A 21870-nucleotide genomic window follows, 5' to 3' on the forward strand; every position below is an offset into this window, starting at 1 on the left:
ACCTGCCATGTGGAGCTCTAAGGTGAATGCCTGCGAGTGGCCCAGCACAGACTGTACAGTCGTGCAGGTAAACAGGTATAAGTACTACACAGATTTCCTCTCAGCCCTTTGGAGGACTTTTGGTCTGAGGCTCTTGCACCCATTGGCCCCACCAAGGCTACCAGGCCCTGGACAGATCCAAGGGGCCTGTTTTCACATGGCATATCCCAGAGAAGAGATATGCTTGAGGTCAGAAGCATGGGAACCCAGAGGTTCTACATGCAGGAAACACCATCCTATTACAAACGCTGTGTTTGCTAAATATGCAACAAAACTAGATCCGAATAAGGGGGAAAATCAGTTATGGCCATTTCTGATAAATAGTGTATATTTTCTCGCATCCCCCCATCCTTCCATGTGCCCTTTGTGGGACTCGGAGACAGCACTCAGCTGCCAGAGACGCCTGCAGGCAGCCTGCCCCATTACCTGAAGTCGGACTCCAGCTCGGTGGTGGAGTGATTGATCATGGCACAGAGACAATCTATGCTGGAGCTGGACAGGGCGCGCCCGATGCACTTCTTCACTATGTAGAAGACGTCATCCACCATGCTGGAGGTCAGCTGACCCTTCTCACACATGTCCATAGCAACGGCCTGAAGGGAAAGAAAACTCACAGCAATGAGTGCAGCGGGTAAAGGACCAGCAGGTCCGGAAGTGACTGAGATAGGCTCGCTGAGCGGCTCAGGTTCATCTTTGGCTGCACGGCTCAAAGAAACATCCAGCCCCAAGCACACTCCCCCTTCCTGCAGGCTGCCACCCACCTTCCTGGGGCAACGAGCCCTCCCAGCCCCACTCGAGCAGCACATCTCCAAGCCTAAGCAGCAGAGTGTCTGTGGGTACAGCCCCATTTGTTAGTTCTCAATATTCAATGGTGGAACAGGGAAGATCATCAGGACGCCCCTTCTTCCACCCCCACCCCATGGGCTTAGAGAGCTCCACTCCCCAGGCAGCACACTGCCTCCCTACAGCACACCCAGCCAGGGACCTCGGGCCCGGACGTCAATCATCCACACGGCAACACAATACGCTGCTGATAGACCCCCAGCCTGGCTCTGAGTTTTATCTATTAACACAATCTGTCTCATAGGGATCAAACCCAACCTGCTTACATCATCCCCCTCCAGATACATGCTTGTCACCATGTGACGGAAGAGTCTCTTGCACTGCACGGGCCGTGAAAGGAGCTTGGGGTACCTGAAACTCATTGTTATGTCACGTTAGCAAGCATCGTAACGTCCATTCCTGGCTAAGGGCCCTTTGGCGCGGCACGCTCCATGGCGGCGCGTGGGAAGGCAGCCTGGGGAGCAGCGCCGCACACGGCTAGAATGGCTTTCAACACAAGGATCCAGCCCGTCACAAGCTCTGCACACAGGAGTCACTTCATCCACCCCCTGCTGCCTGGAGCTGTTCAACAGCACACAGCGAGCGCTTAGGACAGGAAGCTAAGGATCCGAGCGTGGCTGATGCTGCAGGATATCCAGGTCAGCGGAGTCATCCCCCAAGTTAGAACTTGGCCAGGACAACAAGGTTAACACTCCTACTCTAGCAAGAGGTGCCAGGGGATTAACAGCCCCAGGTGGGCAGGACCCTGGTTCTACACCCCATCAACGCCTTACGCCACCCTTGGACTCCTACTGCCTCCAAGGAAAGACTGCCCCCAACAGCACCTCCAGCAGTGCTCTGGGGTTTCCTTCGGAGGCTGTGGCCAGGTGCAACTCTGCGAAGCCTACCGAGTCTGACCAGCCCATGCGCGTGGGGGTGTCCGGTTGCAAGCCTCAGCTAGACAGCTCACCCTTAGGGGACATTGGGCTGGGAAGCGCAGAAAGCGCAGGGAGTTTTTCAATTAATTCTGTACATTGTTCACGTGACATTGTTCCCAGTGGGCGCCCCAGAGGTCGCTTGCCGAAAGGGGGCAGGGGAACGAATGGAATCCCCTTACACGACTTGTGGCAGGGAGCTCAGCAGGACCGTGGAGCAGCATGAACCACAGGCTTCCACCTCCTTAATCGCCTGTGGATTTCAAGGCCCGGTCCCCACCCCAGGCTACAGTACCGCAGGCCCTACCTTGTTGACAGTCTCCCGCATGAAGTACTCCTCCATGGTGATGTAATAGCCAATCAGCTCTTGCATGGTGCGGCTCAACAGGCAGTTGTTCAGGAGCTTGTCCAAAGACTTGTGATGCGCTACAGAGTGCAAGGCAGAATCACCACCACTGCCTGAGCATCCGAAAGCACTGCCCATGGCCGCCTCAGCTCCTTAGAGGGGCGGCAGCTACCTGCCTGGATGGCACCCGAGGGGCCCACACTGTACAATCCCGGCTGCCTTGAACGAAGCGCGTGTCGGAACCGTGCAGCAAAGAGCAGCTGAGAGCCCTGCCAAGCGGACGCTGGATGGATCCTGTACCAGCACCCGGCCAGGCCCCTTGGCATGCCAACTGCAGTCGCACTGCCCGAGCGGAGAGAAGCTGGGCCAGCGCAGAAGCAGCGTATTTAGTTACTGGGCAAAGGACAACCACGGAACTCATCCGTCAGCTGCTCGTCCGGAGGGAGAGATGAGCTCCAACGGGAGGTCCAGCCCAACGGCAGCGGGGAAGATGACAGCTATGGCCGTGGGGCCTCGAAATCGCAAGGTGTCAATGACGGGCTCCTCAGGACTCCAGCAGTGACACTAAGCACCCAGTGGGATAGGAGCGGAAATCAAAACTAGCCATGACCTTGATTAAGACACCAGACGAGCCCGTCATTTAAATTCCTCACCCCTTCCCCAGCTCCTGCTCCCTTCCCCAGCTCTCCAGCCCACGTGTATTGATGTTGGCTCTGCTCAGAGAGAGATTTCTTTACCTTAAGGATTCTACACTGAAAAGGGGGCTGTTTGCTTTAGTGCCATGGCTCCCAAACTGGGGTTTGCGGCGAGCGAGTGGGTCACGTGCTGCTGGCTCACCTCCGTTTCCAGCTACTACGCAACAGACAGACATGCGAGCAGGAGCTGGCCCATGCAGCCATGAAAGAAAGCGGTGGCGTCCAGGAGACGCTCTCCCCTCTTTCAGCTGCCGTCCATGCTACAAAAATATTTAAGAACCCGGTTTTAGAGGACTAAGGTAGTGCATGCAAAGCATGCCAGGCACCTGCCAGCGAGGGAGAGAGATAGAAGACAAGCCCCCACCAAAGGAGGTCCAGGGCAACACCACGATGTGATGTCACCTCCAAATTTCAACAATGGCACTATCCGCCTGCATTGGGTGGGCAGGGGAGAGAGTCCATCCTTTGCATTTGTTAAGTCTGACATGCAACCCCGCTAGCTGTGGGAAAGGAGACCAAGTAACAGAAGGTCAAAGCTCAACTCCAAACCAGCTAGCAGAAGAGGAGGGTCAGGTTGCCTGTGCACACCACTCTTCCGGTCTCCCAACAGTGAAGGAGGACGACACGCTCCAAGAGACGCGCTACTGAGGGGTCAGACTGTGCAGGAGGTTGGATGCATGAAACGCTGTTGTGAAAATGGGGGTCCCCATGCCGCACAGTCCAGCCCTCCAAAGCGCTATCCCAGAAGCTGCCTTCAATGAGCCGCTACACAGCAGTGCCTGCTCTCACCCAGCCAGCTCCCCACTGAGAAGCTGTAAAGACGGAGCCAGAGAAGCACTGGCATTCGAGGGATTACCTTGCTTTACCTCCTCCGAGGCCATGGAGTCTCCCACCTCGAAGTCCGAGACAATCCGTCTCTTGATAAATCTGAGGTACAGCTCGCTGCGGGCGTTCATCAAGGTGACCTCGGTTAAAATGGGGTCCAGTTCCCTACAAGGGGCACAGTGAGAAACAATGTAGCAAGCCCAGGAAAGGAAGGGCACTGGTTTCCTAAACCAAAGGCAGCACACGCTATAGAAGCATGAATGCTCATCCCGCGGGAGCCGGGAGAGCCAACGCGCTGCAAGATGGCTGTCTGCAGGAGGCTCAGAACAGCCCGCCATTCCCTTTACTTTCAAATGCATCGCTGAGCTCAGGACTGCAGAGACCTGCTTCTGGCCACTTTATCATGGGGAGTAACACACAGGACCTGCCAGACTGGAGCAGGCCAGGAGTCCAGCCAGGCCAGAGTGTCACCCAATAGTGGCCAGCACCAGATAGTTCAGAGAAAGGTGCAAGACATCTACAGTGGCCGGGCCCAAGGAGGAAGTTTCTCCTATCCCCAAGCAGTTAGAGACTTCTTGTGTCCTGAAGCAAAAGGGATTATGATCGGTATTAAATTCAGGGTCACCAAGCAGTTTACAGTGTAAAATAACCACCCTGACGTATAATGCACAAAAGGAGCAAAGGATGGATTTATCAAAAAGCTCTGCAAAAAAAATTAAAGAACAGCGTTCTTTATGGTGGTGGCTGCAACTAACATTGATAGGCTGGGACAGAAGCCATACTAGACCCAGCTAGCAGTAGGTGTGATCTCTGCCCGGCCAGGGCTGGAATCTCCTGGACACTGCTCCCTCCATATATGCTCTGGTATGCAAACATTCCTTACAAACCCTTGGCAAGAGCTAGTCTGCGCCTGCAAATAACAAAGGGTTTGTCTGGATTCAGCAGGTGAGGAAACACACCATGGTACCTGCATGCAAAGAGCAGCACATTGAGTGTGCAAAGAAAAGGTAGCTTCTTGTGTAATTTAAAAGGAAATTGATACCCCTTGAGCCTTTCATCACTAATCCAAAATCTCCGTGCAAACGTTACTTTAGCCTTGTCTACGCTGGCAGCAGCACGTCGGGGATGTGTCGCTACATGCTGCAGTGAGAAGCAGGCTGCAGCCATGCTGGTGTGTACGACACATGGCAGTGAAAGGCTCTGGCACGGGGAGCTGCCGGAGTCTTTCCCTGCTGCCAGAGCCTTTCACTGCAGCAGGGATGCTACACTGCTAAAGATAGCAGGGAAACCATGGGAGGCACCGCTTGGGCATGTGGAGAGCTGTCATGGGTCCGTGCCCAAAGGGTCTGGCATGTCTTCACTCACCTAAGCCGTGCCTCACTACCTACACTGCTATTTTTACCCCTGCTGGGGGGAGGTGCAGTATATGTTCTCTATACACCACCATAAATGTAGACAGTGCCTTACACAAAGCCTCACCACCAACCTGATGGGCGGGAAATATTATCATCCCATTTTACAGATGGGAAAGATAAAGCCCAGAGAAAATAAGAACACGATGACCATGCTGGGTCAGACCAATGGTCCATCTAGCCCAGTATCCTGTCTTCTGACGGTAGCCAATGCCAGATGCTTCAAAGGGAATGGGCAGAATATGGCAATTATCAAGTGATCCATCTTTTGTTGTCTAGTCCCAGCATCTGGCAGTCAGAGGTTTAGGGACACCCAGAGCACGGGGTTGTGTCCCAGACCATCTTGGCTAATAGCCATTGCTGGACCTTATCCCAATGATGAACTTGTCTAATTCTTTTTTGAACCCAGGTATAGTTTTGGCCTTCAACATCTCCTGGCAACGAGTTCCACAGCGACTTGCCGAAGAAGGTTACACACAGCGAGTGTAATAAATCCTCATATACAATCACAAAAAGAAATTGTTTGAAAAACAAAAATGTTTGTAGTTTTTTTTACATGCATTTCTAGCCTTCCCCAGGGACTGCACCTTGACATGGTGGGAAGGCTTGTGTTTTCCAGTGCTCCTGAGAACTCTGCCGGTGGGAGCCTAAACTCCTGAGGGCCACCCAAGGGGAGGGACTGGACAAACAGCTGCTCCTCCAGGTTGGGAACTGAGCCTCAGGCCAATCTAGCCTCGCTGAGACATAGGCCAACAAACTACCCTCATAAAGAAGTTAAGTTATAGAAACACACCAAGGTAGGTGCGTTGTTCAGAGATGGCAGAGCTTGGTGTGTGCTCTAAGAGACGTCTGACTGCACGGGAAGGATTCAGCTGTATTTACAGGGCATGCACCAGCGTGGTATCTGGGTACACTGCCAATGGCTTTAATCTGGGGCAACTGACAAGTTTAAGACCATCATGAGCGGGGAAACGAAGTATTTCAGTTCATTCGAGAGAAACTGATGCAATAGAATCTCGCTGTGCAGAGCCCAGAGTTCTGCTTCCAGCTCTGCCATGGACTTGCCGTGTGGGAAGTCACAGCACCCCATGGTGGCTCACTAACCCCAGCTGTAAGAGTCACCAGAGAGGGCCGGCAGATCGGGCATCAGCCTCCTGTGCTGTCCTATCCCGAGGCCTTCAGGGAAGTCAAGGTCTGATACTTCAGGTAACGAACAAGCAGAACAAAGAAGCACGGACCCTAAAAGGGCAATAAGGACACACACCAAAGGGGATTTTATGCTTTGGTGGTTGATGGAACATGCTAGCTACCTGCGAGGAAGCTACCAATGTGGAGGAAGAGAGCAGCTAGTGTTTTATTTTCTGTACCTTGGTTCAATCTTTTCTGTAGCTGAACTTCTCACCATGCTGTTTTGAACGTGCTGGAACTGCAATTGTGAGAAGAGGAGAGCCATCACCATCTCCGCCCGCCATCGCCCTTAACCCCACGCTAGGTTCCCCATAGGACCGATCCTGTTGAGGGGCAGCTGGCACAGGGAGGTCCCCGGGAAAACCAACCCACCTGCATGCCCCGTTCCCCAGCAACTGAACTCACTCTGGGGCTCAGTGAGGACTTAGGCCAGGCAGAGCGAGTGCAGATGGCCTCTAAAGGTGTGTGCCTATGAGAGCTAGCAGCAGGGCTGTAGCTGGCAGGAGGATCAGTGAAAGAGTCAGAGACACGGTCTAGCTCAGAACGCCCACCGGATTTCTCCTGCTCACCCAGCCAAACCTCAAAGGATCATCTTCACTTCCCTCACTCATGTCCCATGGCCGCTGCCCTTCAGGGCAAAGAGCGGATGCCCACTTCCTGACACTCTGTCATCCATCAGGGCAGTGATGGAGTAAAGCCAGGTCCCTTCCACCCACTCACAAGTGGGGTTGCCAACTCTGACTGAAGCTCTTCCGGGAGATTCCCCCCTCCTCCCCCCCCCCCCCCCAACATGACATAACGTCATGTTCTTAAAATATCCCATTGAAATCTCCTGGATTGCTTTCAACCGTCTCTGGGAGCTCGATGCCAATTCTGGGAGACTCAATCCTGGAGGGTTGGCGCCCTCCTCACAAGGCTGAGCGTGCCGCCACAAACCTGCTGGCCTGGAAAGTGAGGTACCAAGCCCAGGCTTCCCACGTGGCCATGCAGAGCCCAGCAACGAGGCCCGTGGAGCATACTCCATTTGCAAAGGATTACGGGATGCTAGAGAATCACTGGGGATGAGGCTCAGAGCTGGCTCTAGGCCGCAGCCCAGTCAGTCTGCACTGCACATCACTCTCACCTGCCTGTGATAGTCCCTCTGCGTCATGAACTTGTCCACCACCTTCTCCACCTGCCGGTCGCACTCCACCTGCAAGTGCTTGATCAGGGTGTACAGCTTCCCTGGCCCATAGTACGTCTCCACTATGGGCTGGTGGGTCTCCACGATGCGAGCGATTCCTGCCAGAAGACAGCGGTGGCAATTTTCCGTGGCTTTAATGGTGGTAGGAAGCCCCGGGCAGGGCAATTGCCCAATCCTGACTAAGACGTGGGCTGTGGCATCCTGATCTAGGGCGTAGGAAGGGGCACACAGCACCTCCCCAAGTGCAGCTCAGAATCCAGGCTGGTGGGATCCTCACATCACCCCCCTACATCCTGGGGTGCCTTTCTCCCTCCCCAATGTTCAACCCTCCACCTTCTCTCCCTTTGCAATCTAGGTCTGCCCTACGAGCTAGGGGTGCGATTCCCCTGCTCGGATATACACATGACGGTAGCTTGGCGAGAGCCAGTAGGAGTATAAACAGCACTGTCACAGCTGGGCATCAGCAGCAGAGGGTACGTACCCGGCATGGCTCAGCCGTGCCACCGCTGTCCAGGCTACGGTGCTATTTCTACTCGCGCTAGCTCTCACCGAGCCACTGCAGTCCGTGCGTCTGGGGGCTGCAGCGGATACCTTGCAGCCACTCGCAGGCAGCGCTTCCCGGGAGGCAAGCCACCCCCTCCCCAGAGACTGACAGGCCAGCCCCTCAACCAGGCTGCCAGCCTCAATGCACCCCCAGCCCCAGCAGCAGGGCACGTCGCGCTTGCTGCCAGCCAATGCAGCCAGCACTGGATGCAGGTGGGCCACCAAGCGCACTCGCCAGGTATAAAGCTTTGCCTGCAGCTCCCTAATCACCAGCTAAGCCAACTGGAGAAGAAACCTCTTCCCACAGCCAGCACCAAAGCAGATCCTGAATGCCAAAGACTGAGTCCAATCACCTACACACCTGTAATGCTACAAGAGAACAGTTCTAGCTCTGGGCAACTCATCTCAAGGCAAACTCTGCTCTTCTTCCCCAGACAGCCCCTCGGATAGCCAGCCCTGCGTTCTCCTGTACCTCGCCCCACTGCCAGGCAAGCCTAGAAGATACACGCTGGGCTGTCAGCAGCAGCAAAGACTGCGAGCACAGGAGAATGGCTTGGCAGTAGCGCAGTGTGGGATGACAGCAAAGCGCACTAGTCCTTTCCTCGCTGGGATGCCCACAGCACAGCACACATCCCACTCCCTTGCCCTCCACTCTCAAGGAGGGCAAGAGCTGCCTTAGCCCAACCCAAGAGATCAGCCCAGGAGGGACAGCAGCTCTTTGGCCTTACGGGCTGGATTTGTTCATCTGGCCAGGTGAGGCAGGGGAGCTGTGCGTCTGGAAAACTCTTCAGCGACTAACCAATTTGTTCGGGGGAGCAGGAAGAGAAAAGGGAGGCTTCCACGCCCCGTTCGCCAAGCACCTTCACATCCAGCTGACTATCTAAGGCAGAGATCTACAACTCTTCCAGTCCGGCTCTGGTTCAGTCCCTTAGGCTGAGAGAGACTGCGAAGGATAAATTCCAGGAGAAGCCGGGCCTGGGGGAGGAAGCCAGCTGGTCCTTTACAAGTCCCTCTCCTGCCAGCCAAAACTGAACAAAGAGCGAGCTCCAGACCCAGTGCCCCCTGCTGGCCAGAAACAGACGGCACTCCAACCTAGCTGGGTCACCAGGCTGACAACCCTTGTACTTTATTCCAGCACCACAAGAGGAAAACGGCACTGCTCTGCCCTCCTGCAGCCAGAAATGAGAGCTTTGACATTGTCTGGGCACCTTCCATCAGGGAAGATTTCCAGCCGACAAACAGTGCAGGGAGGAATTACCTTCAAAGAGGAGCGTCAGTGTATCTGCAAAGATGACTGCAGCCCTACGGTCACTCATGTCCGTCTCCATCACTAGTAACAGGTTCTCCTTGGCTTTGTTAGCGACCTAAACTCCAGGGGAAGGAGTGGGTCAATATGGTCCTGGCAGAGCCCCCCCACAAGGGAGACTTTTGCCTTCCTGCCCCATGCAGCCCTTCCCTCTACCCACATCTGCTGCTGCCACCAGCAGGACAAGACACATGGACCTTACAGAGCAGATGTCAATGCTTTGGGTCTGATGGCAGAAGGGACCCCAGGGGTAAGGCAGTCTACATCTCTAGCAGAGACAGGTGTATTTGGCTGTGCCATGCAGACAGGAACCACTGTTAAAAGAGCAGACAAATCCTAGCTTCTCGCCTCTAGAAAACTCCGCTACAGGCAGCCTAGCAAATACCCCCAACGCCATTCACTAGGGCTCTTACGCCCCGTGCAGAGAGCTGCAGGACATGAAATGAATGTTGTACAGCCTGGCTTCCTTCAGCACCTGGGTACCTGACTGTAATTCCCCTTTACACCACTGGGGGGCACCCCAAGTGCTTTCTGTGAAGAGAAAACAGCAGCAAGGCCCTTCCTGTCTCTCGCCCCCAAGACTAGAAGGTCAAAGAGAAGGGCCATGGGAATCTCTAATGCACCTAACTCAGTGGTTCCCAAACTTTAACAACCTGTGAACCCCTTTCACCGAAGTGTCAAGTCTCACGAACCCCCTCCTAACAATGAATATTTCCAGGGATTTTCTCCTTTCCCTGAGTATAAAAAGCAGTGATCTTGGAAATATAAAAGTTGTTTTTATGACATCCTTATTACACACTATTTATTATTTATCATTACAGTATTTTTAGTACATTATGAAGATGGCAACACTCTTCCAAGATCTCACTTTCGTAGTTTGTATCATTTTGAATAAACCTGTTCTAAGACGAGGCTCCTATGTTTCATCGAGGAGTATCAGATGTGAAATAGCATGAAGGTATCTAAGAAGCCAATTCAAAGAGTTCCTCTTATACAAGCATTCAGGTCTTGAGCAGTCCAGGCAAACAACGCACGTTACAACAAAGCTTAAACTTGTTCTTCATAATAATTTTAAAAATACTACCTGCCTATTTCATTTTAAAAACAGCAAAAAATAGCCACCTCCCTTTCCATTTCTTATAAGGAGTCTTGAAGTTTAAATCTCCTCAGTGCGATAGACACGCTTGCTTTGATCTCCTTAGCTCTTGGAAGTCCAGGGGCCCCGTGCTGCTGGCCCCGTGCTGCCAAGGGTCCCTAAGGACAGCTCTGTGCACCAGTAGGGAATTTTTTCCCAAGAACCCCCTGTAACATTTCGCGAACCCCAGTTTGGGAACCACTGACCTAACTGTACCTCTGACCTTGTTCTATGCCACGGGTTCTCAAACTGGGGGTCGGGACCCCTGAGGGGGTCGCGAGGTTATTACTTGGGGGGGGGGGTCACGAGCTGTCAGCCTCCACCCCAAACCCTGCTTTGCCTCCAGCATTTATAATGGTGTTGAACATATAAAAAAGTGTTTTTAATTTATAAGGGGGGGTCGCACTCAGAGGCCTGCTATGTGAAAGGGGTCACCAGGACAAAAGTTTGAGAACTACTGTTCTATGCACTGTGGCCTCCTTCCAGACACTCTGCACCCTTCCCTCCCCATTCTGCCCCATCCCAGTTCTCCCTCTCCTTCCAATTCTCCCCACAGACCTTCCCAGGTCTTCCCCTGTTGGGGCTCTTTCCACTTCCTCACGGTTTCCATAATCGCCCACCACCCATCCAGTCTGGTTCCTTTTCCCTAGAACCACCACAGGCAACAGCACTAGGCACAGCCCCACGCAGCAGCACCTAGAACCGGGGAGCAGGAGATGGAGGACTCTCATACTAAGTTCTCATTTTCTGGGAGAAATCTGCCTAACCACGAGGGCTCATTTAATCAGATCGCGGCATATAATGGCACCGGAGAAACTGTCTGACGTGGCAGTGCAGTAGGGCTGGGTGCAGAGGGGCCATGCTGGCCATAGGCTGAGTGCAAGCAGCCCGGTGCTGTCTCTAAGTGAGATAAGGAGGGGGAAAGAAAGGCCACAGAGTGAGGGCCTGGGATCTGTGATTGGTCACCCAAAAGCCCTACCTGGTAGCACAAAGAGCAGGGAAAGTTCTGACCAGGCCCAATCTTGTCTCAGAGATTCAACCATTAGTAGATGCACAGGAGCCAAGATCTCATTCCTCAACACCCATGTTGGCAGAGCCCTGATTTTACTCTCCTCTGAGGTGCTCTGGCCAGCCCAGGGGCCACGGTGGGTCCTGCAGCGCCCATTACCTGTTTGCAGAGATACTCTGAGAACTTGCTCAGCCCCTCCTCGTGTAAGCCCAACAGGGGGAAGATCTTGAAGAAACGTTCCACCTGAGGCAGGTCTCCCTGCTTCGTAGCCACGTCAAATTTCTCAGTCACTATGATCTTCAGGCGCTGCTCTGCCTCCTGCAGGAGCTTCAGGTTGGCATCAATTATGCTGCCTGTTCAGAGGGCACAGCACTGCATTAGTACCAGGTTCAGGACCAGGCCCATGCCCATGTAGCTACAGCTCCAAGCTGGCAGTCAGGAGCCATCAAAGCCTGAAAGGAGACAGGTCCCTGGCTCATATTCATTTCTTCCCCCAAACCACCCAAGACCTTTAACCTAGATGTAAAAAGGAGGGCGAGAAGGGGGTGTGTATACACAGACTCTTCCAGCTCGGGGGCTCACACTGAGATCATCAAATCCCTGTGCCCTAAGGCCTGGAGAGAAAACCTAATTAGGATTAAAACACGTTAGCAACTCTGATGAACATCATTAATCCCTCCCTCTCTCGCTATTGGCCCACATACCCCTTATCCGCTGTGCATGGCCAATCAGATGTTCCACTGATATCCCAATGAAATACCATGACATGCCTAATCCTGGGTCAGCAGAGGTGCTGTGAACTGGAACATTGCTGGCCATGTTTATCCTGGTTCTTTAGGAAGTCCCTCCCCCCCCACCCAATGAGCACCCACACGTTTAGCAAGAGGGCAGAATGCATGCCCCCCAACCCACCAATGCCCAGGCATAGCAGATGGGAGCAGAGGACGGTGGAGAGAGTTAGGACCAGCTAATTACAGAGACATGGAATGGTGTCTGCCAATCAGCGCTCTGGCAGGATGCTGTACAGACAGGGCTTTACAAATTCACTCTCCAGCCAGTAAGAAATTTCTCTTGGCGAGACTGGATGGGGCAGAGCACTAACGCAGCAACTGCTGCACAATTTAAACTTCCATTTAAAAAACAAAAGGCGACAAGAGGATTCACAAGTCATTCGGCTCATCCGCGGCACACCCGGAAAGCTTTCATTGCCAAGTGCTGCCTGAGACTGCACCCAGACAGCTGCAGCGTCTCTACAGCTCAGAGCGTCCCCAACTAGCAGCAGCAGGAGATTGGCAAGACTCCGCTAGATTTTGCTGCTGCTGTTCAGCACCTTGTGGGCAGCCGGGAAACTGAAAACAATCTGTCTTATTCTGCTGCCGCTTGGGGAAAAACTCAGAGCTGCAGCCCCAGCAGACACTGGAGCTATTCACAAGGACCCCAGAAATGCAAGATAGGGGAGCAGAAGAGACAGGGCCCTCTTCAAAAGCAGCACATAGGAAAGTCTGAATAATAGAGGGCAGGGAGAGGAGAAAGAGCGTCCCCCCCTTCCAGAAGCCAGAGGGCAGTGGGCATGTGTAGTCACCCTGAGCTTGGCACTACCACCTGCTGCATCTGTGGTGCAACAGCACAGAATGCTGTCCTGGAGAGAGACAGCCAATGAGAGGGCAGCTTGAGCCGGGGAGGGGGCTTGGAATCTGTCCAACAGGGGCAGTTGGAAAAAGCGGTTAGATAAGGAGGGAAGGAGAAGCAGCTAGACGCTGAGCAAGCAGATGAACTGGCGCTGGCGTAGGACGTGAGGGGGCAAAAGAAAGGAACAGGAGAATAAAAACAGGGGACTGGGAAGTGAGAAGGAGAAAGAAAGAAAAATAGGAAAGATTTCAGGATCAAAAGAAGCAGGAAAAAAAACAGATCTGGGAAAAACCTGAAAGGAAATAGAATTGGTGAAAAAGGGAACTGATCAAATGTATTAGGTGTATGTTGTCCGGTCAAGCCAAGCCACATTTTGTAGTCCTCAACAATGTGTGTCATGGTTTGTGACTGTCCACAATGACCTAGTGGACTGTCTCTAAAATGCCACTGAAATTCAGCTGCAGCACAAATTCCATGTCTGGTACGTTGCCTTCGTGGTAAATCAAACCTGGGTTGACACTGAGTGGGTTCTGAGACAAGATAATTGATCAAAAAGCTGTATTAGATGAAAACAGATCCCGAAAACAGTAAGTGAGAAGCCCACCCTCAGGGGCCCTAAAGGACATGAATAGAGAGAGGGACTGTTTGAACATCTGTTGAAGGATACAGTTCAAAGGGGCCTAATGGACAAGTGAGGGCCCACAAGGTAAAGAAACTCAATTTGTGCATAAACTCAGTGGAAAGAGGTACACCCTCAAGAACATTGAATCTACAAAGCACTAAAAGTCGAAGAGAAACAAAGAACAGGACAGCAAGAGTGGAGCTGAACTTACAGCCAAGGAGAAGAAAAGTTGATTCTTCCCTGAAGTGACACAGTCTATTGTTGAGTGATTCTTTTGTTCTTGTTAATAACAATGCATTTAATATTAACTGCAGAGTAAGGAAGAGTAGCATGTACAAGCTCACAAAGATTAACATGCTGGTAACCTATAAGTTATTACTATATGTAGTAAGTACGTGGGAAAATTTGGGGGGTTTTCCTTTATTAAGTTCTAAAAATTTTAAATGACCCCTTTTGTCTTGGTTTGCATCTGCCTTGCCTCACAGTTAGCATAGCCTAGCCGGGTCACCGCACACGATTCAACTTTATCAGACACCTACAAGCCAGTGATTTAACATAAGAAATTAAACTATAGAGCAGAATTCAGGGACAAGCTCCTAACAGGTATTCCAGCAGCCCCAGGGCATCACATCATGATGCTGCACTGGGCCCTCACTGATGAGCATCCTTCCTCCCCTCTTTTCTCTCATGCACCACTGATTAGTGCATTTAGCCCGCTGGTTAGTAAGTGGCTGCCAAGCTCGTCAAGCCCTAAGTCAGCAACTCTACATGTGTGGCAGTCTGCATAGATTTAGGGCCAGAAGGGGCCATTATGATCATCTAGTCTGACTTCAGTGGCCTTTTCAGTAACTAGCCTCCTCAGCACGTCAGCTTTCCCCCCAGTAATATTTTAACCTAACTATATCTCAGAAGTATTGAGACATTTCCATGTAAACAGCTACCTGCAGGAGCTGCCAACTAATTCCATAATCCCTCTCTTTGTTAACACACCCGTTGGCTTCAGTTTCTGGACAAAGTTAGAGCCTCAAAAAGCAAGAGTACTCAGGTTATTTTACTAAACAGCTACACCTGGACAGCACTTACCTTCCTGGCCCTGCCGGCTCAGCTCAATGACCGATTTGTCCAGAGACAGGTAGCGGTGGATATGAGCGGCTGCTTGTTCATAGTCTTCATTTCTCAATGCTGTTTGAACCCCATCCATGCAGAACTTCAAGTCCAAGATGTCATCAGCTCTCTGGATGGCCTGATAGAGGCGGTTCTGCAAGACAAACAGCAGTTAAGTCTCCCCCTCCGTGGCTGGGCCAGAGAAACAGAACTCGAGAGAGGAGAGAGTGCAGCAGAAGGGGAAGGAGACACGGCTGCCAGAGATGGAGGGGCTACTTCGCTATCAGGTCAGCAACTAGCTGGATGAGAAGCTTGAGCTGCTTGGAGAGTTGTGATGGATGATCTTAAAGGAAGAAGGGCCCCAAGTCTGTCCACCCAAAATCTGGATTGTACTCAAGAGCCACCCCTAATTTGCACAGAACAGAGCAGATTACAGCTCACACACCTTTAGCCGAAAAAAGAACAGGAGTACTTGTGGCACCTTAGAGACTATTTGTTAGTCTCTAAGGTGCCACAAGTACTCCTGTTCTTTTTGCAGATACAGACTAACACGGCTTCTACTCTGAAACCTTTAGCCGAGAGGCTGATCTGCACAGATTACAGGTGTCAGTGTGCAATCTCCCATCTCCCATCCCCCAATGCAGACCGTCCCAGCCAAACCCCCCTGCCTTCCCAGGCCAACACTCCCCACTCAGCATTCAAAGACCACATTAAGAACAGTCCCAGTTCGTCACATGCTCCGCTATCTGTTAAATGCAGTACTTGCTCATCTGCTCACCCACACACAGCAGAAAGAGAGCTTAGCACAGAGCTCCCACATTGTCTCGTTACCTTGGCAAGATCAAGCTGCCGAACTTTACTGCTGACGTTCTCAGCCAGGTTACAAGTGAAGGTGATCATCCCAGATAACTGTCTGGCATCCCCCTCAATCAGCTGCAGGTTAGGACTGGAAACAGATGCAGGGAACATTGGTCATACATATGAAAGTGGATATGAAGTAGCAGTACATTCTGCAATGCATCTCCCCACACAGGCACTTGCATCTGCCAGCACCACGGGATCTCACCCCCCATGAACTGCTGCATACTTTCACTGAGGCAAGAGGCCAAATCCAAGAGTGAGATCTAGAAGACAGCAGCACATCCAGGCCTGACCAATGGCCGTCTCCCTTGCAGTAAAAGGGTGTGTGGAGTTGGATTGATGTGCTGGCCTTGTGTTTTGTGGAACTGCCATCTCGTATTCCAGAATCCAAGCTTTTATTAAATAGAATTGAGAATCTAGCTCTTATAGTCATAAAAATATCTTACAAAATGAACTAGAGGTAAGTAGATGCAGTGAAGTCTGCACATGTCTACAGACAGCCTGAAACAACAGAGCTGAAGAGGCATGCTATTTCCATTCAGATAAATTGATTGTTAACTCTTAAGCCTACTGTTAATAATTTGACTGTAATTTGACTGTAATCTTTGTTTACCATTTCACTACTGATCAAAGCAAGAGTGAGATGATTATGAAGAACTTCACAATCTACTGTGAATTGGCAGCTCATTTTGTGGTCACATCACAAGAGAGTACCACTATTTTTTCTCACCCCAAACTAATGCTGTATAATTCTTTTTCATGTACCTTTCATTTCAAAGTGCTTTCCAGACAGAAATTGCTTCCCCACACTAAAAAGCAACAGAGGGTCCTGTGGCACCTTTAAGACTAACAGATGTATTGGAGCATAAGCTTTCATGGGTGAATACCCACTTTGTCAGACACACGTAATGGAAATTTCCAGAGGCAGGTATAAATCAGTCTGGAGATAACGAGGTTAGTTCAGTCAGGGAGGGTGAGGTGTGAACACCAAGGGAGGAGAAACCCCTGATACTTCCCCACACTGACATGCAGCTTCATCTGTGGTAGAACGAAGCAGCTGCTGAACAGCGTAAGGTAACACTACAAGGAAGAATTTGAGATCCAGTTGACACTACAGCTTGCTTACTTGCTTTTTCTTTTCAAATCAAAGCATCAGATCACATGGTACTAGCTTCACGCAAGCAGGATTAAAGTGGTGAACTACTAACCCCAGGCGATGAAGGGCGACCATCTTGCTCTCTATGGTACTCTGTTGTTCCAGGAGTGCCTCCAGCTCTTCCTCCACCCCTTTCTGAAAAAGAAAGCAGCCCCATGTCACTTCATGCCCCTTTCAGACCGATCATCAACGCCACTAGCTAAGAACCAAACTCTCAAACCAGGAGCATGATCCGAGCAGGGCACTAAAGCTCCTGGGAGTTCAACTCACAGTGCAATCCTTCAAAAGCCCAGCAATCCATCCTCATCTGACTACACTTACACCCCAGTCTCTTTTCCAAGGCCAATTCTGGGGCAGGCGGGGAGGTCTCTACCATACAACTTTTAAAAAAAGATCACCTCTGCCCAAGGTACAGGTGACCAAGCTGCCTACATGAGGGAATCAGAGTTCAGCAATGTGCTCCCGGGGTTAGAGGATGTGGTTGCTGCAGAGGCAATAGAATCAGCCTGTCAGGGCTGTAACAGGTGGTCAAAGAAGCAGTTAACATTGTCTGTAGCAATCTTTCCTGGCCATCTAATGAAGTTCTGGCAAAGAGACATCCAGTCTTTCTGGTCAGAGGCTACATCACCACCACATCGGGGGCAGAGGGAGTGGGAATACTTGAATAACATGACGACAGCGGCACTAAAGTCACCTACATAGAAACGGCTGTGTGTTAATTTTGGAAAGTCACCTCCCCCCACTCAGGTAGGCCAGAGACATTGATGTTTTCCCTCCAAACGAGATGCAGGTGATCCCTGCAGCGCTTTAGCAAGGCGTCTCAGCAGATCTCAAAGCGCCGTCAGAGGAGGTCAGTGACAGGGCGAGGCAGCCAGGACACCGAGCTGCACGTCTCGCGAGCGTTTCGAAGAACACCTCGCGGTTCTCCCGCAAAGGAAAAGAAATCAGATCGGGACCTTTTCTCCTATCCCAGGGACCCGACTCCCGGAGGGGGGCGCGGGGCAGACCCGGGACCCGGCCTGGGCGGAGCTGCCCCCACCTCCTCCCCGCACAGGCGGCTGTAGGCGGCCTCCAGCTCTGGCAGGTCGGTGAGCGAGCGGATCCGCTCCATAGACAGTGACGAGGCGCCGCCGCCTCCTTCCCCCACTGGCAGCCTCAGGCCCGAGCCAGCCGCCGCCATCTTTGGTTCCGGGTGACACCGTCACTTCCGGAAGAGCCGCCGAGGCCCCGGCGGTGCGGTCCGCGCGGCGGTTAGGGCTGTCCCAATTGGTGCCTGAGTGGCGCATGCTCGCGAGGCCTCTCGGTTTGGGTTGGCGACGCGGAGCGAAGGTCTCCGGGGGGCAGAAAGCGGCGGGATAGGAGCCCGGCTGGAATTGCTTCGTCCTTGTGTTGGGTTCGTTCAGGCGTTGAGCGGACAGCCTCGCGTCGCGCGCGCCGGGCCCGTCGGAAGGCCCTGGGGGCGGGGCACGGCAGGGCGCGCGCTGGCTCGATGGCGGAGCGGGTTGGCAGGCTGGCGGCCTAGGGGGAGCGAGCGAATCCGCCGCCATCCCGCGCGGTGAGAGCCGCCGCAGCCTGCGCCGTAGCGCCGGGTAGGGGAGCGCGACGTGCCGTGACTGTGGGGCGGGGTATCGGCCGCGCTGGGCTCCGGGAGCGCGCCCAGTAACCGTCCTGGTTCTGCGGCCCCTTCCGCTCCGGGCGGGGGTGGGGAGCGCGGGGAGCCCTCGCGGGAGGGGAGGTGAGGTCAGGTCGTGCAGATGGAGGTGAGCGTAGGCTGTACCGGCGGGAGCCGCACGTGGGATGGGGAGGGGGCAAGTGGGGGAGTGTGCGCGGAACAATGGGGAAGAGGGGAGCCGAGCATTGAACACCGGTGGGAAAAGGAAGCAAGATGGGGCTGGGGTGGGGAAGCGGGGAGCCTTAAATATATGGAGATATACCTCTCTCATAGAGCTGGAAGGGACCCCGAAAGGTCATTGAGTCCAGCCCCCTGCCTTCACTAGCAGGACCAAGTACTGATTTTTGCCCCAGATCCCTAAGTGGCCCCCTCAAGGATTGAACTCACAACCCTGGGTTTAGCAGGCCAATGCTCAAACCCTCCTGCGCTATCCCTCCCCCCTTCCTTCCCTCCCTTTTTGAATGGCCTTTGGGTGCTTTGATTGCACGTGTCTGCCTGGTGCTGTTCCTGTGTGTGCTGCCTCACAGTGAAGAGGTGACCAATCTTGCCTGACTTTTGTGTTCCCTGGGAGAAGCCAGGCCTCCTCCATAAACAGGGTGACTCCGTGGAGGTGCCTGAAGACAAATATTTCCGTGGGAGGATGCCCTTGTTCCTCCAGGGCTTTATTAAAGGGGCCATAGTAGCTTGAAAATCGAGTCCGCTTTTAAGAATAGCTGCAGGTGCTGAGTCACTGCTGTGTTTTGTGGTTTTATTATCGCTGGGAACTATTTTTTTTTTGTTCTAAACGTTTTTCTTTCCTCTGTTGCTATGTGAAAGACCCACACACAGTGGAATCTTGGTCTCCCCTGGGGAAGTGGAACTGACCGCACAAAGGGTGCTGAAATGCACAACCGGAAAATATTTTTTTAAAATCTCTGTGTTTTCAGTTGTAATGTCTTAGGTGCTGCTTGTAACCATCATAGGTTACAGACTTCCCAACAAGATGGTAATCACAGAATCATAGATATTAGGGTTGGAAGAGACCTCAGGAGGTCATCTAGTCCCACCCCCTGCTCAAAGTAGAACCAACACCAAATAAATCATCCCAGCCAGGGCTTTGTCAAGCTGGGACTTAAAAACCTCTAAGGAAGGAGTTTCCACCATCTCCCTAGGTAACCCATTCCAATAGTCACTTAGTCCCTAGTCTGTAGCAGTGCATGGGATTCTTCCTTCCTAAGTGCAGGACTCTGCACTTGTCCTTGTTGAACCTCATCCGATTTCTTTTGGCCCAATCCTCCAATTTGTCTAGGTCACTCTGGACCCTGTCCCTACCCTCCAGCGTATCTACTTCTCCCCCCAGTTTAGTGTCATCTGCAAACTTGTTGAGAGTGCAATTAATCTTGTCATCCAGATCATTAATAAAGATGTTGAACAAAACCGGCCCCAGGACTGAGCCCTGGGGCACTCCGCTTGATACCGGCTGCCAACTAGACATCGAGCCATTGATCCCTACCCATTGAGCCTGACAATCTAGCCAGCTTTCTATCCACCTTATAGTCCATTCATCCAATCCATACTTTAACTTGCTGGCAAGAATACTGTGGGAGACGATATCAAAAGCTTTGCTCAAGTCAAGATATATCACATCCACCACTTTCCCCATATCCACAGAGCCATCCACAATCTTTATGTTGTCTCTTTAATTTAGGTGGAAGCTGCTGCCCCTTTTCCCTTATCTACCGGTAGAAATAAGAATTTCAGGCTGGGTTTCTACAGTACTGGGCAGCCAGGGTAAACTGCTCTAAGCCACAATTTTCACTGGTACAGCTTACCCCAGTTTCAAGCAAAGGGTGAACTCCACTGATGAAAATAGCAGCTTTGCTTGTCTATGCTAGGAGTTTGTGTTGTATTGCCAGCTGGCCACTGATGGCTGTGATCTGTAACCAGTGTCTCATTTAAAATGATGCCATCGAGGTTGATGAGCCTAACATTAAACCTAACCTGTTTTTAATTTTTTTTAAACGAAGCCCAGATTTAGCCTTTCCTTCCTGTCAGCACTTCCAAACAAGAGCTGCAGTATTCTTGTCCATTACCTATAAACCCAGGGACCTAGAGAATGGAGCACTGAGCTGAAAGTCAGGAGACCTGGGTTCTTTCCCTATCTCTGCTACTTGTAGAGGTGATCTTGGACAAGTCACTTCACCTCTCCGTGTCTTAGTTTCTCCATGTGTAACATGAGAATAACACTTGCTTCCTCTGTAAAGTGCTTGGATTGCTACTGATGTGGCATTGTTAGTGGTATTATTAAATCCCCAGAAGCAGGAATGGAGTAAAAATACACAGGGAACCAGGACTGAAGTCGGTTTTGACAGCTTGTCCTTGCAAGAGCGTAGCCAAGGGCCTGTGCAATTTCTGCTTGTCACTCAAGTCAGGTGCCTGCAGAAGCAAACAAAGCTAGTATGTCAGTTTTTATGCAGCTCCTAGTCTGTCCTAAACTTAGATTGTAAATTACATTAAAAAATCACTTTAGGCTAATTTCTGCAACAAATTACCAGGTTTATCCTTCATTCCTTCTAAATGAGTGTGACATGGATGGAAACGTCAGAGTCAGCCTAAAGGACCAAAAAAAAAAAGCTGACCTGCTATCTTTGTTTAAAAAGGAACTAAATGTCTTTTAAAATGAAATCCCTAAATAACCAGAGTAGGAAGCTAGGGCTTTCAGTGAATAGCTGACTTGATCTAGTGGACTGAACCATGGAATGGAGAACCAGGAACACCCAAGTTCTAATCTTGGCTCTGACTTGGAAGTCTGTGGCTTTGAGCAAGTTTTCCTATTGTTAAAATAGGGATAATCCCATGAGTACAGAGAAGGCTGGGGGGGAAGGGGGGAGTCCTGTTTCATCAGTGTTTGTAAGGTCCGTGAATGTTGGCCAGTTAGAATAAGATGATTCATGCAATCTCAAAATTGTGTCTGGGGCACAGAAACGCAGGCTGTTAATGCTGTTCCTTTGGGCTGACACAATGTACTTTTTAAATGTAGATCCTGTTTTGCATAAGGCATATTCTTAATTTTTGTTGCTGTTTTGTTCACAGCCGACTCAATAAGTGAGACGCATGAGTGAAGTGATCTGTCGCCACCATGTTCCTTTACAATTTAACGTTGCAGCGAGCCACTGGCATCAGCTATGCCATCCATGGCAATTTCTCAGGTAATCTCTGCTCTCCTGACTAGGGGACTTTCAGGCTGAAGCAAAGCAAGATCTTTTCAGTTATAAGCTACTTAGCTACAGTATTAGCTTTTCATTGAGGTTCTGCTCCTATTAGTGCGGCTACCTGGGTTGACTAAGAAGCCGCAATTTGAAGGAAAGATCTGGTCTTGAGAAAGAACTTGGATCCAGGAACTTATAAG

General features: G+C 51.6%; 2 protein-coding genes across 8 annotated transcripts in view; one reads left to right on the top strand and one right to left on the bottom strand.

Moving 5' to 3' along the window:
* The window catches only part of COG4 (component of oligomeric golgi complex 4), a 29477-nt gene extending 11448 nt beyond the window's left edge, over positions 1-18029 (bottom strand). Inside the window, exons 1-11 of one of the 5 annotated variants that reach the window (XM_065567486.1) lie at positions 17850-18029; positions 16863-16945; positions 15625-15739; positions 14773-14947; positions 11598-11791; positions 9247-9352; positions 7386-7543; positions 6442-6500; positions 3694-3827; positions 2104-2222; positions 466-632 (exon numbers count right to left, since the gene is read on the bottom strand). In XM_065567486.1, coding sequence (XP_065423558.1) covers positions 466-632; positions 2104-2222; positions 3694-3827; positions 6442-6500; positions 7386-7543; positions 9247-9352; positions 11598-11791; positions 14773-14947; positions 15625-15739; positions 16863-16945; positions 17850-17990 — 1451 coding nt within the window. In that variant the 5' untranslated portion in view covers positions 17991-18029. The other 4 variants (XM_065567487.1, XM_065567489.1, XM_065567491.1 and 1 more) reach the window with 4 other exon arrangements.
* SF3B3 (splicing factor 3b subunit 3) overlaps positions 18019-21870 on the top strand; it is a 55311-nt gene continuing 51459 nt past the window's right edge. Inside the window, exons 1-2 of one of the 3 annotated variants that reach the window (XM_042860245.2) lie at positions 18019-18203; positions 21555-21670. In XM_042860245.2, coding sequence (XP_042716179.2) covers positions 21601-21670 — 70 coding nt within the window. In that variant the 5' untranslated portion in view covers positions 18019-18203; positions 21555-21600. The other 2 variants (XM_005310121.5, XM_005310120.5) reach the window with 2 other exon arrangements.

Source organism: Chrysemys picta, chromosome 14 (assembly GCF_011386835.1).
Source record: "Chrysemys picta bellii isolate R12L10 chromosome 14, ASM1138683v2, whole genome shotgun sequence".
In the NCBI taxonomy this organism is placed as follows: Eukaryota; Metazoa; Chordata; order Testudines; family Emydidae; genus Chrysemys; species Chrysemys picta.